Source organism: Mastigoproctus giganteus, chromosome 2, assembly GCF_048544385.1.
Source record: "Mastigoproctus giganteus isolate SK-2022 chromosome 2, ASM4854438v1, whole genome shotgun sequence".
In the NCBI taxonomy this organism is placed as follows: Eukaryota; Metazoa; Arthropoda; class Arachnida; order Uropygi; family Thelyphonidae; genus Mastigoproctus; species Mastigoproctus giganteus.
This window is the reverse complement of record NC_143576.1, coordinates 270,296,189-270,317,577: the sequence shown is the minus strand read 5'-3', so window position 1 is coordinate 270,317,577 and position 21,389 is coordinate 270,296,189. Positions and strand designations below refer to the sequence as shown.

Below are 21,389 nucleotides of genomic sequence, written 5' to 3'. Positions count from 1 at the left end.
CCACCCTTCATCATTGCCTCCATGATTTTCCCTACCACTGAAGTCAGACTGACAGGTCGATAATTTCCAACTTCACTCTTAGAGCCACCCTTATGTATGGGTGATAAATTGGCAATTTTCCAATCCAAGGGAATCTCCCCCAGAGTATAGTGATGCTTGCATAATTAGCCTCAATGGTTCAATGCACTCACTTGCCACCTCCCTTAAGATTATAGGGTATATTCCATCAACTGCAGAAGCCTTACTGGCCTGTAGGCTCGAAAGTTTTTCATTAAAAAATCTTGCGAAATTTCAATGTCATTAATTACATATTTTTCAACTTTGCTCCCACAATTTCCCATTGCCACAAACGGTTTTTCATTTGTAAATATCGATGCAAAATAACTGTTGAGTTCATCTGCAACGGCAACTGGTTTCTTTAATACTATCCCCTTTCCCTTTCGTAAAGGTCCGATCTGGTTTGTCTTACTCTTCTTGGCATTTATATATGTGAAGAACTAAATTTGGTGAACTAAATGTCAGTATGATGCTGTGAGTTGGGATACGTTCGCCATCTTTCTTCAGCATAATTCTTCTTGCTTGTGTGACCTTCTGATCTTGTAATTCATTTACAATTTCCTCCTCTAAGACATACATTAGGCCTCATTCTGAAATGACACCTTTGGAGGTATTAAGTGTAGCACGGGGTGACACCTTGATTGGATTTCCACCGAATGAGGTGAGTTTAAGAAGGGACTCAGAGTGTTCGGAGCTGGTGGTCTCAACCAGTAGGTTGCCAGATTTAAGACGTCTCACCATTTTCAGGGAACCTGCTACACTTTCCAGACACTTCTGTGTGAGAAATGGTGATAGATTGCCTAAGGCCTGATTTGTTAAAGAATGGAAGATCAGGAAACTGTGATGTTCTACTCTGTACGTATCCGTCTTCAGTCTCTTTCTGTTGGTTGCATCATCATCATCAAGGTTGATGCAAATCCACTGAATTTGGATTTGCTGTCTGAATCTGTGGGAAGTTGTTGTAATCCATATTTTGCTCCTTTTGGCCCTGTGGATTTGCTTTACCACCCAGGTTTCTGGCCCCGCCACGGGGAGGCAGGAGCCATGCCACATGGTGATCAAGCGGCTGAGTTAGTAAGTTACTACTAATAGAAAAGGAAAAGGAAAGGTGGTTTTCCTTTTTCTGGGCTTCTGCCTACTTCTTGTAGTGTGAGAGAGCTACTCTGATATAGAAATGAAGAAAACGGTGTTTGAAACTAAAAATAGAAACTATTTGCTTAAATGCTCTTTTTAGAAAACACTTTCAGAGATGCGCAAGAATCACTTGGCCACGGCATGCCTGGCATCCGGGGTCTTCTCATGCATGAATTTAGGATCAAAGCTTGCTTTTATTCCTTACTCCTCAAACTAGGTTTATATCATTTCAATACTGTTCTAATTACATCTTTCCCAGATGCAGCCATTCCTGAATAAATCTCAGGTAAGAGAATTTCTGACCTCCCCCTCCCGCTTTGCAATTGGTTCACTGTACAATCAAATCACGTTATGATGGACTCGCTATACTTTTACCATTCACTATACGATGTGTAGTAATCGCCAGTCATTGGGATCACTTTGTGAATTGAATTTTAATTCATTAAACAGCAATTCTAATTAGCGAAAACAGGAGGAATATTATCCACAGGCTATAAAAGTAAAGCTATATTAAGCACAAATTAGCCTTTATTACCTTACCAATTAAAAAATCCTATAACCACATACATAGTGGTTATAGAATCCTATAACCACTATGTATGTGGTAAAACTCTCCACCAGCTAAGCGGATTACTATGAGGTGAGTGCTGAAAATTAAGCTAAGCTATACATATGATCTAGTTATTACATTACAGCACATAAGGACTCTTTAAAAAATCAAGAGTCAATTAAAAAATTAAATGATACGTGAAAATCGGAAGAATATACGTGATAATTGGAATAATTAATACGTACTGTAATATGCACATACTAACTAGTTGACATTTCTGTTCACTGACATTTGTGGGTGGGGTTAAAATTTAAAACAGTAAAAAGATAAGCAATCAATAACAAAGAACATGGCACACGCAAATTGCAAGTAACACGATACGCGCAAGTGAGAACAGAGTAACAAGTTACGAAGGTTTAAAAATAGGAACGAAGAGAAGATACTGAAAATTAATTTTTATATGATTGAAGATTCCATGGAAGTGTAAACACATTTCACCATAATAACCCACAGAATTCCAGCTGTCGATATTATCGCAAATTCAATAAGATCAAGTTTACTATCTGTTTACGATAGATTGCACTAACAGAAAAGCCCAATGAACAGGTGACAGCTAATTGTTTTTATTGTTTTATGGTTGTGACCCCCAGAAATCCGACTGAACCACATGGTACGGTCGGAGACAATCGTAGGGTAATCTCCAGTGTTGCGGTCTCCTGTCCCAATTAAACGGCATGTTGTCCCAATTAAGCGAAGTAAATCCTGGCTATTTTCTCGACTGTTTTTTAAGATTTGCCCCAAATAACCGGTGGCCCAAATAACCGGAATCCACTGTATTTCTAAAATTTAATATTCCAAAAATACTTCTGAATAGCCTACAACTATCCTATTTGGTTTAAATTCACACCATTTATTCTAAATTTAAAATGAGAACACAGGTCCTCTACAAGAGAAAATCACAATAAGTTAGCATTTGTCTGACTTTACAAAAATTAGCAGGGTCTCGACTACACAAGTTGTCTGTCCAACAAGTCTAATAAAGTTTCAAGACTAGGATGTCCATAATTTTTAACACTGTCATAGGAAAGTGTATGACAAAATGAATACTTATTACTGTACTGATAAAGGGTTTTTTTTTTTTTTTTTTTTGGCTAAAGCATCAAAAGGTTAGCTTCCTTGTATTGTACAACCCATACTAATATTAAAAAAAAAAACAAATTAATAATTTTGTATAAGAAAAAAAGTCTTTATTTAAGATGGATAATTACGCATCGATCTAAAAAAAAAAATGCAGAATATCATCAAAAGGAAATGCTGCAAGCCAGTTAAACTAATTCATCTGTAACAAAAATTGAAGTATACACAAAATTAGCTGTTTAAACAGTTCTTAAGCTAATTTTAACATAGAGAACTGAGCTGGGTAAAAAATAAATTTATCCAGATTAGAATCATCAGAAATGAGAGGTTTAAGAAAAATAATGGGAACTCACAGAGGGAAGATCATATCAGAATGAAGAAATAGAAAAAAAAAATCTTGGGGTTGACATGTATTCAATCAAAGGTAATTATGGTAAATTAAATATATATATTTATATATACAAAGCAAAAATGGCTAAAGCTAAATATATATACAAAGCAAAAATGAAAGATAACTGGCTTTGTGGCAGGATGGACATGCAGCCAGCCACCACTGATGATTTTTGAACTGTCAGCTTTCCATCTGTATGGGATTAATTCTTGTTTTCTAATACTCCTGATGTTCACAAACATGAATTGAGGAAATGAATTAACTTTACTAACTTTTAGCAAACTAAATAACAATTCGTGTATAAAATCCTATAATTGACAGTTTTCTTTTATGGATCCCAAAATTTTGTAAAACGGTAACCACACTTTGTAGAATTAAAACAGATTATATTAGAGAAATATATTCTTCTAATCTTACACTAAACCAGAGGTTCCCAAACTTTCTCGCCACCCTTAGTGTCCCAGTAATTTTTTTTTACGGTGCCGCTAGGTCAAAAGAAATACCTAACAGTTCCGTTTATTAAGTAGGTATGTCCAAACAACTTAATAAGTAATGTTAAAACCGTGATAATGTTGAGACCGTGAACTAATTCAAGCTAATAGTTTGTGTGGTGTCCCACAGATTTCGAGTATTGCTGTGTTTCCCTCAAAAATATAAAATACCCCGCGGCACCCCTTTGAGTTTGCTGTGGTACCCTGGGGCACCGCAGTGCACAGTTTGGGAACCGCTGCACTAAACTATAAATATTTTAAACACTTAATTTTTTTTTTTTTTTTTTTTTTTTTGTTCTCTTAGTTACTTACTTCAACATTTGGTGAACAAGACTGTCGAACAAACCTTGCATCATTTCCATATTCTCTAGCATCAACACATATATCATAATCTTCATTACCAGACTTATAAAACAACACAAAGGGATAGGATCTGGACAAAAAAATTCAAAAATAAGAAAATTTTGAATATAATGTATATTATATTCAAACTTTATATATTATCATAGTAAAATACTATTATTACTGTTATTATTATTCTTATATAATTTCTCCCTGATGGGAGGTTCCACCACATGACGGATACTGGTATGAAGTGCACAGGGTGATTGTAATGTCTGGTGTTACTGTTGGTCGAGCAACTCTCTGGCTATCCTACATGTGTTCAAGATTGTAACGTTCTGGAGTTCCTTGCATGTGTTTTCATTGGGAGACCTACTGCTGCTAGGCTGTTATGTAGGGTCTTTGGCACCATACCAGTGGTTGACACGATGATTGGGGTGGTCATCACTTGTTGCATATGCCACATCTCTGATATCCTATCTTAGGTCTGTGCACTTTCTGATCTTTTCCTCATGGATTTTTGTAGGTTGCCAGTGTTGGGCACTGCTATATCAATCAGATAGGCAGCCTTTTTCTTCTTGTCGTCAAGTGTTATGTCGGGTCTGTTGTGCGGGATTGTCTTGTCTGTTATTATGGCACAGTTGCAATACAACTCGTGGGGTGGGGGTCTCTATTATGACCTGGGTTCATACTTGTAATATGGTACACTTTCTTTGATCAACTGGTATTTCCTCACTAGCTTCTGATGTATTATCCTGGCTATCTGGTTGTGTCTACAAGTGGACTCCAACTAATTCCCCATTTGTCTAAACCAAATTCCATCCTGATATCACTGGTAATCATCTTGCATCATCAACATGTGTCATCTGACACTCTGGGTTTTCATTAAAGATATAATTTGTATAGTTCCTAGTGTTGATTACCTGGTCTTGAATAGCAAGCATGAATCCTTCGATCTCAGAGAAGAGAGTCCCACTCATGAGTCATATATTGGAAGCATTTGATCTGTTGTTGTTTGTCATTTGGTTTTTAGGAGCATTAGCAACTAAGGCCATATTGCTCCAGGATATGCAGTGGTCATTTCCCTGACCTTTCCGCATCCTCCGTATTTGGTGGTGACGGGCTCGAACCCCGGTCTGATCAAGAAGTGTGTGCTACGCACTGCTGCTCCTTCCCACATGGCTATGGAGGCGCCTAGCATTTGATCTATGTGGTCTTGATGGAGGTCATTGTAGTGTCTACCCTGGAGTGTCTTCTTTGCCCATCTTTCTATCATCATTTGTTCCATCTAGGCAGGAGGAAGCTCCTTGCTTAGATTGAGTGGGGGTATGCCGCATGTACATCTATCTTCCTTATGGCCTGGTAGAGTGCTGCTGTATTTTTCTGTAAGTAATTCTTCAACTTAGCTATCACTGTCTTCTGTTACTTGATGAGATCTATCTGGCCCCTTCTTCCTTCTTTCTGAAGTATTGTAGTTAGAAGCTAAAGTTTTGGGATCACAGATTTTTCTTGTCTTTTGCATGATATCTTCCAGCTCACTGTTAGTGCAATCTATGATTCTGAGAATATGCTAGCACTGGGACTGCATAAGTGTTTATTGGTTTAACTGTGTTCCCTCCAATTCAGTTTTGCTTTGAATAGACTCCTGATTCTGATGGTATTTTTCAGTCAGGCAGGTCTTGATCTTGAGCTCTAATTACTGAGCTTGCATCAGACCCAGGTATTTGTAGATCTCTCCCTCTGCCATGGCTTCATGACTGGCAATTTACCAGTCTGCAGCTGGTAGTTTCAGCCAACTAATTCCCCATTTGTCTAAACCAAATTCCATCCTGATATCACTGCTGAATTCTTCAGTGATATGGAGTAGTTGCTTTTTGGGTGCCAGATAGAGCTTGATGTTGATCCACGTACATTGAGTGGGAGGGGGTGTACAGGTTTTAACTGCCTTCTTTGAAGTTATATCCACACTTGCTGCTGATTATGGCGGATAGTGGGTTCTGTGATAGAAAGAACTAGTAGGCTCAGGGCACCTCCTTGAAAGATTCTTCTCCTGATGGGTATTGGTCTGGTTGTGTTCTCCTTGACTTTGATGGTAGTATTCCATTTTGCCATGGTTGCTTCTCAGACGTTTGTTACTGTCAGATTAACTTTGTAGACTTTCAGCGTCTCTATTAGTCAGCTATGCAGTAATTGATGTAGGTCATGTACAAGTTTTGGCATGTTTTGTAGGCTTGCTCTATAACTGCGGCATCAATGGTTAATTGCTTCTTACATCTTTTACTCAACTGTTTGCATCCTTTCTGCTGTTCGGCCATGATTCTGGCTATCCAAGTGGTCTGATATCTTCTCGGTTATGCAGATGGTCAAGATCTTGTACATCGTTGGGAGACAGGTGATTGGCCTGTATTTCAACAGGTTTCTTGTATCTTGGTCTTTAGCCTTCAGATATGCGATTCCTTGAGTAAGAAACTCTGGGATTTTTGGTATTGGCATGGTTATTTCTGGCATAAGGGCTACTTAGGCCATATTGCACATCCTGTGGGATTATCTCTGGAGGACTTATTCAGATGAATTGCTTTGCTAGGTGCTTGTGTGTGCAATTGAGCTTCTTGTACCAGTAGTTGTGGACATTATCTATTCTTGGAATTCACCAGTTGTGGGACTCTCTGATCAAATGTTCTTTACTTCTTCCTCCTGAATATCTCCCATTCTCTCATCTCTTGTACGTCCTTGGTTTTCTTCCGTTCTAGTTATATCCAGGTAGCTTAGCTGTTATATATATATGTTGAATCAGAACACCTCATTCATCTTCTGCTCGAGTGGTCTTTTACATCTTGTTTAATACTCCTAGAAGTATCTTTGGTATTCATCGAATATTTGGTTGTTTATTTTCCTCTGGGTGCTCTCTTTGTATCAACATATCTCTTCATAAATGCGAACTGCTACATATGTCTAAGTATTCTCCTATTCTCTGATTTTTGGTCTCTTATTTACTGTACAGGGAAATAGAGTGGGCCAGTAAATCAGAGAGTCTTATAATGGGAGATTTTAATTTCCCAGATATTGACTGGAATTTGGGGGCTGGTCACTCACACACACTAGCAGGGCTTTTGTGGATTTATTGGATGATTGTTTTCTACATCAGCATGTTCGGGAGGCAACTAGAGGGAGTAATACTCTTGATTTGATTATCAGCAGTGATTCTTCATGCATTAAGAATCTGAAGATAAATGAACCACTAGGTGGCAGTGATCACAGTGTGCTGAAGTGGGATTTACTCAAAGAGGTAACTACCATTAGGGGTAAAGGGAAGGGTTATTGCTTCCGTAAAGGCGACTACGATGGACTGAGACAGTATTGAAATTCTATACAGTGGGACCAACTGATGATGTTACCAACAGCAAATTCAAAATGGGAAGCATTCAAAAAACTTATCTTGGAAGTTACTAGGCATTACATACCAACTAAGAAATATTGTTCAAGGTTTAGGCCTAAGTGGATGTCAGATGAACTAATGAGACATATGGCAGAGAAGAAAAATGCATGGGACACATACAAATTAACACGTGACACAGAAGCCTATGATAGATACAAGTTGATATGCAACCAAGTTACAAAGGAGGTTAGGCAGGCGAAGGCAGATTATGAGAAATCTTTGGCAAGGGATGCAAAGAAAAACAGCAAAGAGTTCTTTACTTAAGTAAACTCTAGAAGGAAGGGGATGAATCAGATTCGTCCACTTGATATTGATGGGTCAACTGTTGATGATCCTGCCCAGGTAGCAAACAAACTAAATGAATATTTTGCATCGACATTCACACATAACGAGTTATTCAGCGAGGGGACTGCCAGAGGTGAATTCAACTGTAGCAGTAAGCTACAGAATCTTGAAATAACTGGGAGTAAAGTGGAGGAGAAACTGTTGAAGATAAACACAAGAAAGGCACCCGGGGTGGATGGGATCTATCCAGTTATATTAAAGGAGGCAGCAAAAGAAGTAAGCAAACCCTTAGCTATAATTATGAGAGCTTCCTTGGACTCAGGGGAGGTACCCATAGACTGGAAATGTGCAAATGTGACCCCAATTCACAAAGGAGGATCAAAGGCTGACACAAGTAATTATAGACCTGTGAGCTTAACTTCTGTTCCAGGAAAATTAATGGAGGCACTGGTTAAAGAAGCACTGCAGGATCATTTAGACAAGACTTCAGTTATAGCTCGGAAACAGCATGGTTTTGTTAAGGGGAAGTCTTGCCTGACCAATTTGATTGGATACTATGATGCAGTCACAAAAGAACTGGATGCAGGGAATAGCTCTGATATTATATACTTGGATCTTAGAAAGGCTTTTGATACTGTTGCAAATGGAAGACTGCTACACAAATTGGAGCAGTGTGACATTGGAGGCAAATTGCTGCTATGGATAAAGGGGTGGTTGAGGGGGAGAAGACAGAGAGTGGTAATCAATGGACACTGCTCATCGTGGACTAATGTTATTAGTGGAGTCCCTCAGGGCTCAGTGTTGGGTCCATTATTGTTTTCTGTATTTATAAATGATATTGATGATGGTATATCAAGCTTAATGTCCAAGTTTGCAGACGATACAAAGGTTGGCAGGGTTGTCAAGGACACTACTGACACTATGCTGCTGCAACAGGATCAGGAAAGGTTGAGCAGATGGGCTGAGAGGTGGCAAATGAAGTTTAACATTGACAAATGTAAAGTACTACACATGGGAAACAGCAACCCCAGAGCAACGTATCAACTCTGTGGTACTACACTGACAGTGGTAGAGAATGAAAGGGACTTGGGGGTGGTTGTGCAGGCAGATATGAAGTTCTCTCAGCAGTGCAGACGGGCTGCAAGAGTAGCTCATGGAGTATTGTCAACGATATACAGGAATTTTTCCAGCAGGGATAAGGAGGTGATTATTCCCTTGTATAAGGCCATGGTCAGACCACACCCGGAGTACTGTATACAGGTCTGGAGGCCTCATTTCAAAAAGGATGTACAGCTGCTGGAACAAGTACAGAGAAGGGCAACAAGATTAGTGAATGGAAAAAAGGGGTGCTCTTACGAAGAAAGGCTTAAGTTTTGCAAATTACAGTGTCTGTAGACTAGGCACCAGCGAGGTGATCTGATAGAGGTGTATAAAGCCTTGAATGGTTTTAGCATGCTCAATGCGGATGGGATTCTTCCTCTAGCTCAGAAAAATCACCTGAGAGGGCATAAATTCAAATTGAGGAAAGACAGATGTAGGATAGACGTGCGGAAATTTGCCTTTAGCCAGCGGGTGGTTGGTTGGTTGAACAGACTTCCATCCCTTGTCGTGGAGGTTGATAGCCTAAATAAGTTTAAGGCTCAGCTGGACAGGTATTTTGAACGAACAGAGGGGTGAAGTGGAAGTGGGTTTTTTTTTTTTTTTTTTGGCTGATGCTGCATAAGCTTGCTTTCTTGCATCAAATGCCTCTACTAATGCTAATGCTGTGGCCATTGTCGCTCTTGAGGAAGCTCTTCACTTTTCCAATCAATTCCTATACTGGTCATTGGGCTATCTTCACTCTTAATTCTGCTATCTTCTGCTGAATTCTTCTTCCCCAAGCTGGTAGTTCCTTGTCTTTTCATTTCTTTGGCTGCTGGTCCCTTATTTCTCTTCCATTAACCTTAGTGGCTATTATGGCAGCACAGTATACGTGGATGGCCTCCGGTATTGCACCGTTATTGTCAAGGTAATGTAGTATTATTTTCCAATTGAGGTCCTCTGTGACTCTCCACAGGGTTCTACTGGGTCTCTGCTTCGGTATTACATAGGTCTTTGTGAGGTTCATTCCCTCAAATTCTGTTAGGGCCTTCTTCCATTCATCTTCTATTCTAAATATCGTGACCTCATCTCTTTCCACTTCAGCTCTTCCTCCTGTGGTTCCATGCAGTCCATATTGTTTGTTCTTTTTTTTTTTAGTTGGCCACTCCCATATTGCTTCATTTTTTCCAAGATTGCAGGAGCTATCATGTTCTTCACGACAATGGTCTCTGGTCCACTATTCACTGACCTGAATGTCCAGGAATCATTCCAATCACTTAGTATGTAGTCTCAGTCTGTACATTTTCATATCAGTCTCTAGCTTGATTATTTAGCAGTATGTTCACACAATGAACATATTCATTTTGATGCTCCACTTCATGTGTTAGCGTCTTCCTTCTTGGGTGATCACAAGCACGGTTGTGCCGGAAGCACTTCCAGTTGGTTGGGCTGGATGGTCTTACCATTTCCATGTGGTAGACATATGGGGGACTGCACCACTTGCTCTACTGTCTTCCTGGGGAGATAGTCCCCGACTCTGAGCTGACCCTCTCTGCCTAAGTCCTGAACACGAGTGACTTTATCCTGAGCCACACTCGATGCAGTATGATTATTACTTCTCTTCAACGTCATTATCATCCATCTATGGAGGTGGACCTGTTTAGCTTTGGCTTACGTCCAGTGGTAGTGTTAGTTCTTGGGAGTGACACCAGATGGTGCCACTATCTGCCTTAGCTAGCACTTTGACCTTGGAAGATGCAGGTCTGCTGAAGAGACTTCGGGGTGTTTTATTATAATTTATTACTATTATTATTATTATTATTATTATTATGCCAGTCTCCCAGGGTGATGGAAATGCATTTGTTTCTGCCCAAGAGGGCCTGAGCCCAGGTTCAATAGGCTGGTAGTCTAGTGTTACAATCACTGGGCCATCATGGCCCTTCTAAGTACACTATTACTTATCAATAAATACATAAAATTTATAATACAGTTTTCCATAAATTTGTTTCAATAAGAGAGGCCATTTATTTTACAAATGCTGAAAAGTTCATTGATGAAATAAACTTACCTGCTGTTGATGCTATAAAAGCAGTGCTTTTTTTGTAAAAAAATAGGTGCCGGTACTCATTCTTTGCTATCAAGAAAAATTCCATGTCGGCACGGGTGACACGGCTGGCACACAGTGGGTGTCAGCCATGCCAGCTGCTTCCATCTGTTAAGGATCACATGACACTGGGCAGAGTCAGCACCCGTCAATCACGGCCATATCGCTATATCTATATAATGCTATATCAGATATTGAATCTCGACCATTAATTTTATTAACAAACATTTTATTAAGCATAAATTTATTATACAAGTATATTAAAAATAAGTCAAAGGTGAGTCTTATTTAATAAAGAAAAAATAATAAGTAAAATGTAAAAATACGGTAAGCACCAAGTAAAAAAATAAGTAAAAATAATTTCATAATGAAGTTTTGGCCAAGATTCAGAAACGGGTATCCTTTCCAGACTGCTAGTGAGTGATACGGCCGTGATTCATGGGTGCTGACTCTGGCCATTGTCACATTATCTCCTTAATAGATGGAAGCAGCTGGCATGGCTGACACCGACTGCATGTCACCCGTGCTGGTACGCTGTACCATTGTGTACCGTCACAAAAAAAAAAGCCCTGTACGTATATAAGTATTGCTCCTTGAATCATTTTCCCAATAATAATTTTATTTATTATTATATATATATTTTTTTTATTTTTTTTATTTTAACGAATCCATGGTTTCTGGAGTGATGTGTATACATCACTCCAGAAACAGCCTGTATTTCCAGAGGGTTTGTTTCTTAACAGAAGATACACAGCAGTTTACAAGTTTAATAAAGCATAACAGTATGTTTAACGGCAAAAATAAATAACATAACAGTGTAAAAATTATAAAACAATAAATATTAAGCATACATAAGTGGAAAATAACATTAATTATAATTGAACAAATGCACATATTTACTTAAGCTATAGCACCATTCTTATGGATAATGTTGTTGTTGCTGTTGGTATGGTTATTTAATGGCACACTGGATACTAGGGCCAGGATGTGCCTATCCGGATTTTCCTAAGATGCAAGCCAGTTCATGAAGAAACTATAATAAGTCAGAATTTCATGGTTACTATAAAATGTTTTTAAGAAAGGCTCCTGTGAGTTTGAGACTGCAGATTTGCTACACGGGCATTGTGGTAGTAACTGCAGCTAACAAAAAACGTGTTTAACTGAAAGCTATGTATTGTAATGCATGCATGCATTGAGGAGGAGGAGGATTATTGCCAATTTGTAGATACACATGAGTGAGCTGTATAGGGCAGATACATGCTCTTGCTAAAACTACCTCTTCTTGATGATTTCTGCAGCAGCAGCATGTTCGAGAGGCAACCAGAGAAAGTAATACTCTTGATCTGGTTATCAGCAGTGCTCATTCGTGTATTAAGAATTTGCAGATAAAGGAACCACTAGGTGTCAGTGATCGCAGTGTACTGATGTGGGATTTACTTAAAGATTTAATTACCATCAGTGGTAAAGGAAAGGGTTTTTGCTTCCGTAAAGGTGAGTACAGTGGTCTCCGACAGTTTTTAAATTCTGTACAGTGGGATAAAACTGACGATGTTACCAACAGTAAATTCTAAGTGGGAAGCATTCAAGGAATTAATCGTGGAAGCCTATGGCAGATATAAGCTAGTCTGTAATCAGGTATCAAAGGAGGTTAGGCAGGCGAAGGCGATTACAAGAAAATCCTTGGCAAAAGATACTAAGAAAAACAGCAAGGATTTCTTTACTTATATAAACTCTAAAAGGAAGAGGATGAATCTGATTGGTCCACTTGACATTGATGGTTCGACTGTTGATGATCCTGCTCAGATAGCAAACAAACCGAATGAGTATTTTGCATCTACATTCACACATGAGGAATTATTAAGGTTTGAAAATGGAAGAAGGTTATCAAATTGTAGCAGGATACTTAATGATTTTGTAATAACTGGAAGCAAAGTGGAGGAGAAATTGTTGAACTTAAACATAAGAAAAGCACCTGGGGTGGATGGGATCTATCCAGCTTATATTAAAGGAGCCGGCAAAGCAACTAAGCAAACATTTAGCCATAATTATGAGAGCGTCCCTGGACTCAGGGGAGGTTCCCATGGACTGGAGATGTGCAAATGTATCCCCAATTCACAAAGGGGGATCGAAAGGGTGACACGAGTAATTACAGACCAGTTAGTTTAACTTCTATTCCGGGTAAAATAATGGAGTCACTGGTTAAAGATGCATTGCAGGATCATCTAGACAAGACTGCAGCAATAATTCAGACACAGCATGGGTTTGTTAAGGGAAAGTCTTGTCTGACAAATTTGATAGGATATTATGATGTGGTTACAAAGGAACTGGATGCAAAAAATAATTTTGATATCATATATTTGGATTTCAGGAAAGCTTTTGACACTGTTACACATGGAAGACTATTGTACAAATTGGAGCAGAATGGTATTAAGGGTAAGTTGGTACAATGGATAAAAGGATGGGTTAAGTGGGAGAAGACAGAAGGTGGTAATCAATGGGGTGCTGCTCTTCTAGGACTAATGTTATTAGTGGAGTCCCACAGGGTTCGGTGTTAGGTCCACTGTTGTTTTGTATATTTATCAATGATATTGATGAAGGTATATCTGGCTTAATGTCAAAGTTTGCAGATGATACAAAGGTTGGCAGGGTTGTTAAGGACAGTAATGGCAGTGTGCTACTGCAACAGGATCTAGATAATTTGGGCAGATGGGCTAAGAAATGGCAACTGAAGGTTAACCTTGACAAATGCAAAGTACTGCATATGTGTAGAAGTAACCCGAGAGAAACGTACCAACTGTGTGGTACTACACTTAAGGTGGTAGAAAATGAAAAAGACCTGGGAGTAATTGTGCAGTCAGATATGAAGTTTTCTGTGCAATGCAGACAGGCTGCCAGGGCAGGTCATGGGGTTTTGTCAATGATATATAGGAATTTTGCTAGCAGGGAAAAGGAGGTGATTATCCCTCTGTATAAGGCAATGGTCAGGACACGCCTTGAGTACTGCGTACAGGTCTGGAGGCCTCATTTTAGGAAGGATGTAGATTTACTTGAGCGTGTACAGAGAAGGGCAACAAGATTGGTGAGGGGAATGAAGGGATCCTCTTACCAAGAGAGGTTTAAGTTCTGCAAATTGCAGTGGCTGGAGACTAGGCACCTGCACGGTGATCTGATTGAGGTATATAAGGCCTTGAATGGGCTGAGCAACGCTGAATTCTGATGGGATCCTTCCACTTGTTCAGATTACAAACCTAAGGGGGCATAAATTCAAATTAAAGGAAAGACAGATGTAGATTAGATGTGCGGAAATTTGCCTTTAGCCAGCGGGTGGTTAATTGCTGGTACAAACTTCTATCTGTCATTGTGGAAGTTGATAGGTTGAATAAATTTAAGGACGAACTGGACAGGCATTTGGAGGGAATGGTGGTTTTTTTTTTTTTTTTTTTTTTTTGCCTGATGCTGCATAAGCTCATACACTTGCTTTCTTGCATCAAATGCCACTGCTAAGTTCTTTGTATTATCATTCTACGATCAGTGTAAAGTACAAAAACTGAGCTAAGTTTAATGTAATTATATGTCTGGAAACCCAGGGATCCCAGAACGACCTGAACGGCAGAATGTTACTGTCTGTTTTTTTGTTTCTCAATTCCCCTAAATAGGCATGAATTTGTTGTATTATAGGATGTGTAGAAGAGGCACTATTTTTTTAAGGCTGATACACCAACTCAGGAAGTTGGTGTATACATTAAGATCTGAGAATTAGCAAAGTTATTAACAAGAACTAAAACTAATTTAATGGCACATGGGTCCAACAGTATACACCAAGTCACTGACTTAGGAAAGGATTCCATTCAGTGAACTGTTACGTAACTCAAGTTTAGTGTAAATCAGAATTTACCAAATTGAATATGGAAGAAGCTGGGGAGCAATGTCATCTCGCATCTCCACAATACGGGATATCTCTCTTTGCGCATATTAATTGTATATGATTATAATTATTTAATAAGATGTTTAAATTCTAGGACTTATGTGTCATAATCATTTTTATTATTGAAAACACTGTGCAATTCCGCTCTCAGAAAAACTATGACCCCACCAAAACTGTTTCTGCCTAGCAAGTTACGAATGGCTCCAATATTCCTGGGAGACAGCAATAGTTGGAATGGTAGACCTTGTGGCCAGTGGTGAGCTGTGAATATTTTAACACTGGGCTCACAGTTTGTTTTGTCAACTTTTTATTCTTTTTTTTTGTAACTAGGGAAATATAAGTTAGACAATTTCTTTCACGAAAAAATTTTAATACTGCAAATAAAAAATAACATGAAATATTTCCGATATCACAAATAACATAAACTATCACAAAACATTCTACAAAATATACAAAAAATATTACATAAAAAAGCAAACTATTCTAGAAGAGAAATAAATTGCAGATTACACGAAAAAAATTATCACACAAATATTCAAGAAAAATTTATTCTAAAAATTGCCATATAGAATTTACTTCTTTATTAATATTTATTGTCAATCTCCTGATTTTCTCAATAGCTGGGTGATGATTACAGATTTGACTTACCAATACAGACTAAAATGGAGCAAAGGTTTTCCATTTAGATTTATGGTGATTTTTTCTATAATGTGTTTAATTGTCCATTTTATGTTGACATTAAAGATGTCCATTTTATGTTGACAGTTCGCTCAGCTTCAAGAACATTTCTAGCTTTATTAATTGAAAAGGGAATTTCACTGGATTTTGAAACTGTCTTTGACAAAATCTCTAAAATCATTAATTTTTATTTCATATTTTATTAAATTTCTTAAAAAAAACTTAAATTTCTTATGTTTTTCACCCTCTCATCCACATGCTTAAAATTTCTTTCAATTCCTCATTGTCAATGATATCAGTCTTCATTATCAATGAATTCTCCCTTCATAATTTCCTTCATAATTGTAAAATTAGCAATAGCATTGATAGTTCGAATAATTAATTTATCTGCTTTTACAATACTGATGCCGCGGCTTTGTAAAACTTCTGAAATGTAAGAGAGCTCCTGCATGATATTGATCATTAGGGCTAAATCAGATCGTATGTATAGCTTAGCTTAATTTTAGTTATTACATTACAGCACATAAGGACTCCTTAAAAAAAAAAAAAAAAAAAAAAAATCAAGAATCATCTAGTGCTAAATCATTAAGAAATTCCAGATTTGGAATTTCTTAATGATTTAGCACTTAAATGTGGTTTAATAATTGCGAATATTTAACTTCTGATTCAAAATGCACAGAGTGGGATGATTCCTCCAAACTGCAAACTTAATTTATTTTTTTGTTTTAATTATTGCCTGTATGCGATTATATTTTAGAGCAGCTTCTTCACATTGAAGACCACGATGCAATTTCAAAATCTACCAACATTTCATCTTCAGAAAGTTGATTTAATATCTTAGTTGCCCAAATTTCCAGAGTAAATGGGAACCACAACACAGGTTGACCACAGTCTATTATCTGTGTCAGGAATATGCCTTTCATCTTCTGACTGGCTATGGAAAGCATAGTGACTAGCGCAACTTCTTGGTTGGTTGGTTGGTTGTTTGCGTTTAACGGCACATCAAACTTCTAAGTATTGGGGAAAGGTTGCTGCATAGATTTTATAGGCACTGTGTTACAGGCATTGTGAAATGGTAATCCCTTAACTCACACTTTCTAATTGCCTAAATTTGCTAATGGGCAGAGGTGGGAACAATGCGTACAAGTTTAAGTCTCTCGTAATCCGTTCGTTAAATACAAATATTCTTCATGTTACGGAAACTATTTTAAATGAAAAAAATCAAAACGAAATCAAAAAAAATTCACCATAAAGAATTTCGTTAAACAAAGGCGTGATAGTAATTAAATCAAAAACAAAGCCATTTAAAAATACATAACTGGTCAAGTGTGCCCTTACAATGCTGTGCCAGGGTTGGGGTCCCACTTACCCCACTATAGTTTCGGCTCTGGATATTCAATAATAGAATTCAGGATTTAATTTGTAAAATAAGTGATCAATTCAATAAGGGACTCGAAAATTTTCACATAAACATAAGAATGGACTCTCGAGAGTCCACTATAGCTAATCACTGCATACACCTCTCCAATCGGTAATGGCAATATTTAAGCAGACAAAAAGATTTGTTAGAATTTGGACCCACAGTCCAAATTCTAATGGAATTATTCTTGCAGGAATGGAATCCTTTATCCCACACACCACTTTAAAATCTCATCCTTTATCTAAACCTTGGTTTTCCAATAAATGTGCTAAGGCAAGAAAAGAACGTTACACATATCATAATTGGCTTTTTTCTAATTCTTCAGTTTCATTTTCTACCTACACCAAAGCTCGCAACAATTGTAAAGCAGTTATTAATCAGTCCAAACTAAAATTTGAACAGGCTAAGAGGAGAAAACTTGCTTCTTCCTCTAATCGTAGCCGAGCATTCTGGTCTCTTGAAAAAGTTATTGGCCGCAACTGTTTCCCATCTCTGCTCCCACCTCTGTCGAAACCAGATGGTTCTGTTGTCACTTCAGCCAAGGATAAAGCTGACCTGCTAGCATCCCATTTTTCTTTCAACTCATGTATTAATGATCCTAGTAAAACACCTCCCACCATTCCCAACATGCTCCATTCAATACCACCTGTGGTCTTACGTCATAAGGATGTCAGAAGAATTTTTACAAATCTGGATGCTAAGAAACCCCCAGGTCCCGATCGCATTTCTCCACTTGTTCTCAAAACCTGGGCCACCGAACTTACTCCTGTTCTTTGCCGCCTTTTTTCACTTTCTTCTTCCAAAGGTGTTTTTCCTTCTGCTTTGAAATTTGCTCATATCCAGCCAGTTCCTAAAAAGGGTGACAATTACCAATTGTCAATTATCGTCCCATTGCAATTACTTCTACTCTTTCTAAAGTAATGTAGAAATCAATTAACCGCCAACTCTTAAACTACCTAGATACCTTCAATCTGATCAACAATCGTCAGTATGGATTCCGTGAGTGTCGATCCACTGGTGATATTCTGGCTTATGTTACCCATTTATGAACTTATCGAACGGAAAAGTTCAGTGAAACACAAGCAGTCGCTCTTGACATCTCAAAGGGCTTTCAATCGTGTTTGGCATAAAGGCCTTCTAAACAAGCTTCCATCTTACGGTTTGCCAACTGATTTTTGTAATTAGTTATCCACTTTTCTCTCTGATCGCTCACGAGGCTAATGGTAGATGGCTCTCTGTCTTCTAACTTCTCCACTAATGCCAGTGTCCCGCAAGATTCAGTTCTTTCCCCCACTCTTTTCCTCTTGTATATTAATGACCTTCTTCCTTTGACTGGAAATCTTTTAGATAGATTTGCCAATGATAGCACATTGTATTCCACTTTCCATTTTGAGAAACCATGCCCTGCTCAAACAGCTTCAACTTCTCGAAAATCTACTACCAATTCTTTAAATGCTGATCTCCAGATAATTCTCTAGTAGAGCAAAGTCAACTTAATTGATTTCAATCCTTCTAAAACTCAGTTTTCTCTTAAATCTCGCAAAAAGGATTCTTCTACTGCTATGCTTATCTTTGGTGACACTCCAATTTCTAGGCAAAATGATATATCTCTTTTGGAGATTACCCTGACTTCTAATCTCTCTTGGCACAAGCACATTACAAATATGGCTTCCTCTGCATCTAAAAAACTTGGTTTTCTCTTTCAATCTCGGCGTTAATTTTCTTCCAAATTTTCTTTAGCTGTTCACTCTGTATGAATCGCAAATCTGCCCTAACATGTAACATTGTTCCTACATCTGTGGGTTTAGTCGCCAAAACCTCTACCAGGCTTCTTGATTCCATTTAGAAGAGGGCAGTTAGGTTAATTAACGATTTATCTCTATCAGAGTCTCTCCACTCGCTATCTCTGTTAGACGTACTGTTTCTGCTGCATGCCTCTTCTACAGGTATTTTCCTGGGCACAGTTTTTCTGAATTGGCTCCAATAATTTGCACTCTTTCTTTCAAAACAGTCCGAACATGTGCCACCACCAGCCAATATCCATTTACTGTCTGACTTCAAACTCACAGAACCAACTTTTCACCTTCCTCATTTATTCACTCAACTACCGTTTTCTGGAACAATCTTCCTTCATACGTATTTCCTGAAAATTACAGTCTACAGAAGTTCAAGTCTAATGTCAACAAATATTTTCTCTTGTATTCTCAACCTACAACCCAAGCATGGTACTAAGTCCTATAGGTTCTATTATCTCTCGTGTTTGGAATTTACTCAAAAAATAATAATAAAAAAAACTGATAGCATAAAACAGAGCTACGATACTCAATATGATCTAGGTTGATATAGGCTGGTGAAGGGAACAAAGGAGTGCTCTTATGAAGAAAGAAGTTCTGCAATTACAGCTTCTGGAGATTCGTCAGCTGCGAGGTGATCTGATTGAGGTGTATAAGGCCTTCAATCGATTGAACAGGCTTAATGCTGAAGGGAGTCTTCCTTTTGCTCAGATTACAAAATTGAGGGGGCATAGATTCAACAGAGGAAAGACAGTTGCAGAATAGATGTGCAGAAGTTTGACTTTAGCCAGTGACTAGTGAATGATCAATGATTGCTGGAACAAACTTCCATTTGTTGTTGTGGAACTTGATAGCTTAAATAAATTCAAAGCAGAACTAGACAAAAATTTGGAATGTATGGATCAGTGAAATGGGAATTTTTTTTTTTTGGCTGATGCTGTATGAGCTTGCTTTCTTGAATCATGTGCCTCTACTAATGCAAAAGCTAATTAGCATTGCTAATCTACTAATGCTAATGCCAATTAGCTAATTAGCTAATTGGCATTAGGATTAGTAGAGGCATTTGATGCAAGAAAGCAAGCTTATGCAGCATCAGCCAAAAAAAAAAAAATAAAGTAAAATAAATAAATAAAAAATAACCACTTCCACTTCACCCCTCTGTTCGTTCGAAATACCTGTCCAGCTGAGCCTTAAACTTATTTAGGCTATCAACTTCCACGACAAGGGTTGGAAGTCTGTTCCACCTACCAACCAACCGCTGGCTAAAGGCAAATTTCCGCACGTCTATCCTACATCTGTCTTTCCTCAATTTGAATTTATGCCCTCTCAGGTGATTTTTCTGAGCTAGAGGAAGAATCCCATCAGCATTGAGCATGCTCAAACCATTCAAGGCTTTATACACCTCTATCAGTTCCACCTCGCTGGTGCCTAGTCTCCAGACACTGTATTTCGCAACACTAAAGCCTTTCTTCGTAAGAGCACCCCTTTGTTCCATTCACTAATCTTGTTGCTCTTCTCTGTACTTGTTCCAGCAGCTCTACATCCTTCTTGAAATGAGGCCTCCAGGCCTGTATACAGTACTCTAGGTGTGGCCTGACCATTGCCTTATACAAGGGAATAATCACCTCCTTATCCCTGCTAGAAAAGTTCCTATATATCATTGACAATACACCATGAGCTACTCTTGCAGCCCGTCTGCATTGCTCAGAGAACTTCATATCTGCCTGCACAACCACACCCAGGTCCCTTTCATTCTCTACCACTGTCAGTGTAGTACCACAGAGTTGATACGTTGCTCTGGGGTTGCTGTTTCCCATATGTAGTACTTTACATTTGTCAATGTTAAATTTCATTTGCCACCTCTCAGCCCATCTGCTCAACCTTTCCAGATCCTGTTGCAGCAGCATAGTGTCAGTAGTGTCCTTGACAACCCTGCCAACCTTCGTATCATCTGCAAACTTGGACATTAAGCTTGATATACCATCATCAATATCATTTATAAATACAGAGAACAATAAAGGACCCAATACTGAACCCTGAGGGACTCCACTAATAACATTAGTCCACGATGAGCAGTGTCCATTGATTACCACTCTCTGTCTTCTCCCCCTCAACCACCCCTTTATCCATAGCAGCAATTTGCCTCCAATGCCACACTGCTCCAATTTGTGCAGCAGTCTTCCATGTGCAACAGTATCAAAAGCCTTTCAACTCACAGGTCTATAATTACTTGTGTCTGCCTTTGATCCTCCCTTGCGAATTGGGGTCACATTTGCACATCTCCAGTCCATGGGTACCTCCCCTGAGTCCAAGGAAGCTCTCATAATTATGGCTAAGGGTTTGCTTACTTCCTTTGCTGCCTCCTTTAATATAACTGGATAGATCCCATCCACCCCAGGTGCTTTTCTTGTGTTTATCTTCAACAATTTCTCCTCCACTTTACTCTCACTTTACTAATATCAATATTTGTAGAAGAATCAGAGAATCACACAAAGAGAATAAAAGATTAACACAAAATATATATATATATATAAGCGAATTTAAAAAGTTAACGTAAATTTTGAAA

The 21,389-nt window shown here is 38.4% G+C and overlaps 1 protein-coding gene across 3 annotated transcripts in view; it reads right to left on the bottom strand.

Moving 5' to 3' along the window:
* Positions 1-21,389, bottom strand: part of LOC150090468 (uncharacterized) — a 678,730-nt gene that overhangs the window by 324,446 nt on the left and 332,895 nt on the right. For all 3 annotated transcript variants that reach the window (XM_090389911.1, XM_090389910.1, XM_090389909.1), the window contains exon 11: positions 4,073-4,193. In XM_090389911.1, coding sequence (XP_090246037.1) covers positions 4,073-4,193 — 121 coding nt within the window. The remainder of the gene's footprint in view (positions 1-4,072; positions 4,194-21,389) is intronic.